This window comes from Cyprinodon variegatus, unplaced genomic scaffold, assembly GCF_000732505.1.
Source record: "Cyprinodon variegatus isolate N-32 unplaced genomic scaffold, C_variegatus-1.0 Scaffold7467, whole genome shotgun sequence".
NCBI lineage: Eukaryota > Metazoa > Chordata > Actinopteri > Cyprinodontiformes > Cyprinodontidae > Cyprinodon > Cyprinodon variegatus.
Window position 1 is genome coordinate 1 of NW_015157920.1, and position 1,213 is coordinate 1,213.

General features: G+C 43.2%; 1 protein-coding gene across 1 annotated transcript; it reads left to right on the forward strand.

Annotated features, from left to right (window-relative positions):
• Positions 1-81: 81 nt before the first annotated feature.
• On the forward strand, positions 82-1,207 carry LOC107081571 (complement C1q-like protein 2). Its single transcript, XM_015369730.1, has 3 exons — positions 82-396; positions 483-617; positions 705-1,207. The coding sequence occupies exons 1-3, from the start codon at positions 141-143 to the stop codon at positions 989-991; spliced, it is 678 nt and encodes a 225-aa protein (XP_015225216.1). The 5' UTR covers positions 82-140; the 3' UTR covers positions 992-1,207.
• Positions 1,208-1,213: the final 6 nt, after the last annotated feature.

A 1,213-nucleotide genomic window follows, 5' to 3' on the forward strand; every position in this document is an offset into this window, starting at 1 on the left:
TACCATTGTATAATAAGTGGCAGTATGCACCTATGACCTGCTTGCAACCTGCTCTAATAAGAGAGAAGAAGAAGAAGAAAAGTAGGTGCAAAGGTTGGAGAAGTCTGTGGACAAAGGCAAACAATCCAAACGCTTCAAGCATGAAGACGATTGTTGTTCTTTTACTGGCATTCAAGCTCTGCTGTTCTGATCTTGGACCTGATGAAAACGATGCAAAACTCGGCCAGGTCTCAGGCTTCGCCAGCTGCTGTAACATCTGCCCTCTCACATCTGTAACTCAAACTGTTGGAGAGCTGAAGGAGAAAGTTGCCAACATGGAAGAAAAAATAACTTTTCTGGAGACCAGGCTGCAAAGCACGGAAAAAGAAGTCCTGGAGTTACGGAGCCTCATTGGAGGTAATCGATTTATCAACTTTATGATGACTTATATTACCTCCTGGTCCAATTTTCCAAAGTATTTGTGGTATGCTTGATGTTTTTAGGTGCTCCTCAGGTGGCTTTTTCTGCAGCTCTCAGGGATTCTGGCTCCGGAAACACTGGGCCTTTTACCACTGTTATCCCACTGCAGTATAAAAAGGTTTTCTCCAACACTGGCAATTGCTATAATCCTTCAACGGGTGTGTATATAAAGGGTAGGGGGGAGATAATGAAGCTCTATTATTTGAAGGCCTGCGTTATATTTCTTCTAATCCTTCTTACGGCAGGTGTTTTCACAGCAATGGTCAGTGGAATGTACTTCTTTCGATTCTCAATGTTCAACAACTTGGCTCCTACTCCCAGCTCGGTTGTTAGCCTGATGAAGAACAGTGAGCGGTTGACGTCTGTGTGGGACACCAGTGGGACTGATAGCAACGACATGGGCAGCAACGCCGTGGTCATCCCTCTGAAAGTGGGAGATAATGTGTACGTGCAGCTGGAACCAAACAGGATGGTGTATGATGACAGCATGAACTACAACACATTCAGTGGCTTCCTGCTCTTTCGTATGTGATGCTTCTAACACGTGTCCCAGCATGCTTCTTCCATCATTTTACAGTAAAAAAATTTACTTCTATTGTAGTTTCAAATTGTGATCTAAATAAAATGAGGAATACCTTTATTTGAATTTGGGTTACATAAATATATTAAATATATAGCCTGAGCATTATATAACAGGGAGCTTTTCCATTGGCGGATCTAGGGTGTGGCTACTTGGGCTACAGCCCCGGATGTT

Bases quoted from the DNA above. Each gene is read 5' to 3' on its own strand.
- LOC107081571 (XM_015369730.1), top strand. From the start codon at position 141: ATGAAGACGATTGTTGTTCTTTTACTGGCATTCAAGCTCTGCTGTTCT. The intron at 397-482 runs GTAATCGATTTA...TGATGTTTTTAG, and splicing joins GTTACGGAGCCTCATTGGAG to GTGCTCCTCAGGTGGCTTTT. The intron at 618-704 runs GTGTGTATATAA...TTCTTACGGCAG, and splicing joins TTGCTATAATCCTTCAACGG to GTGTTTTCACAGCAATGGTC.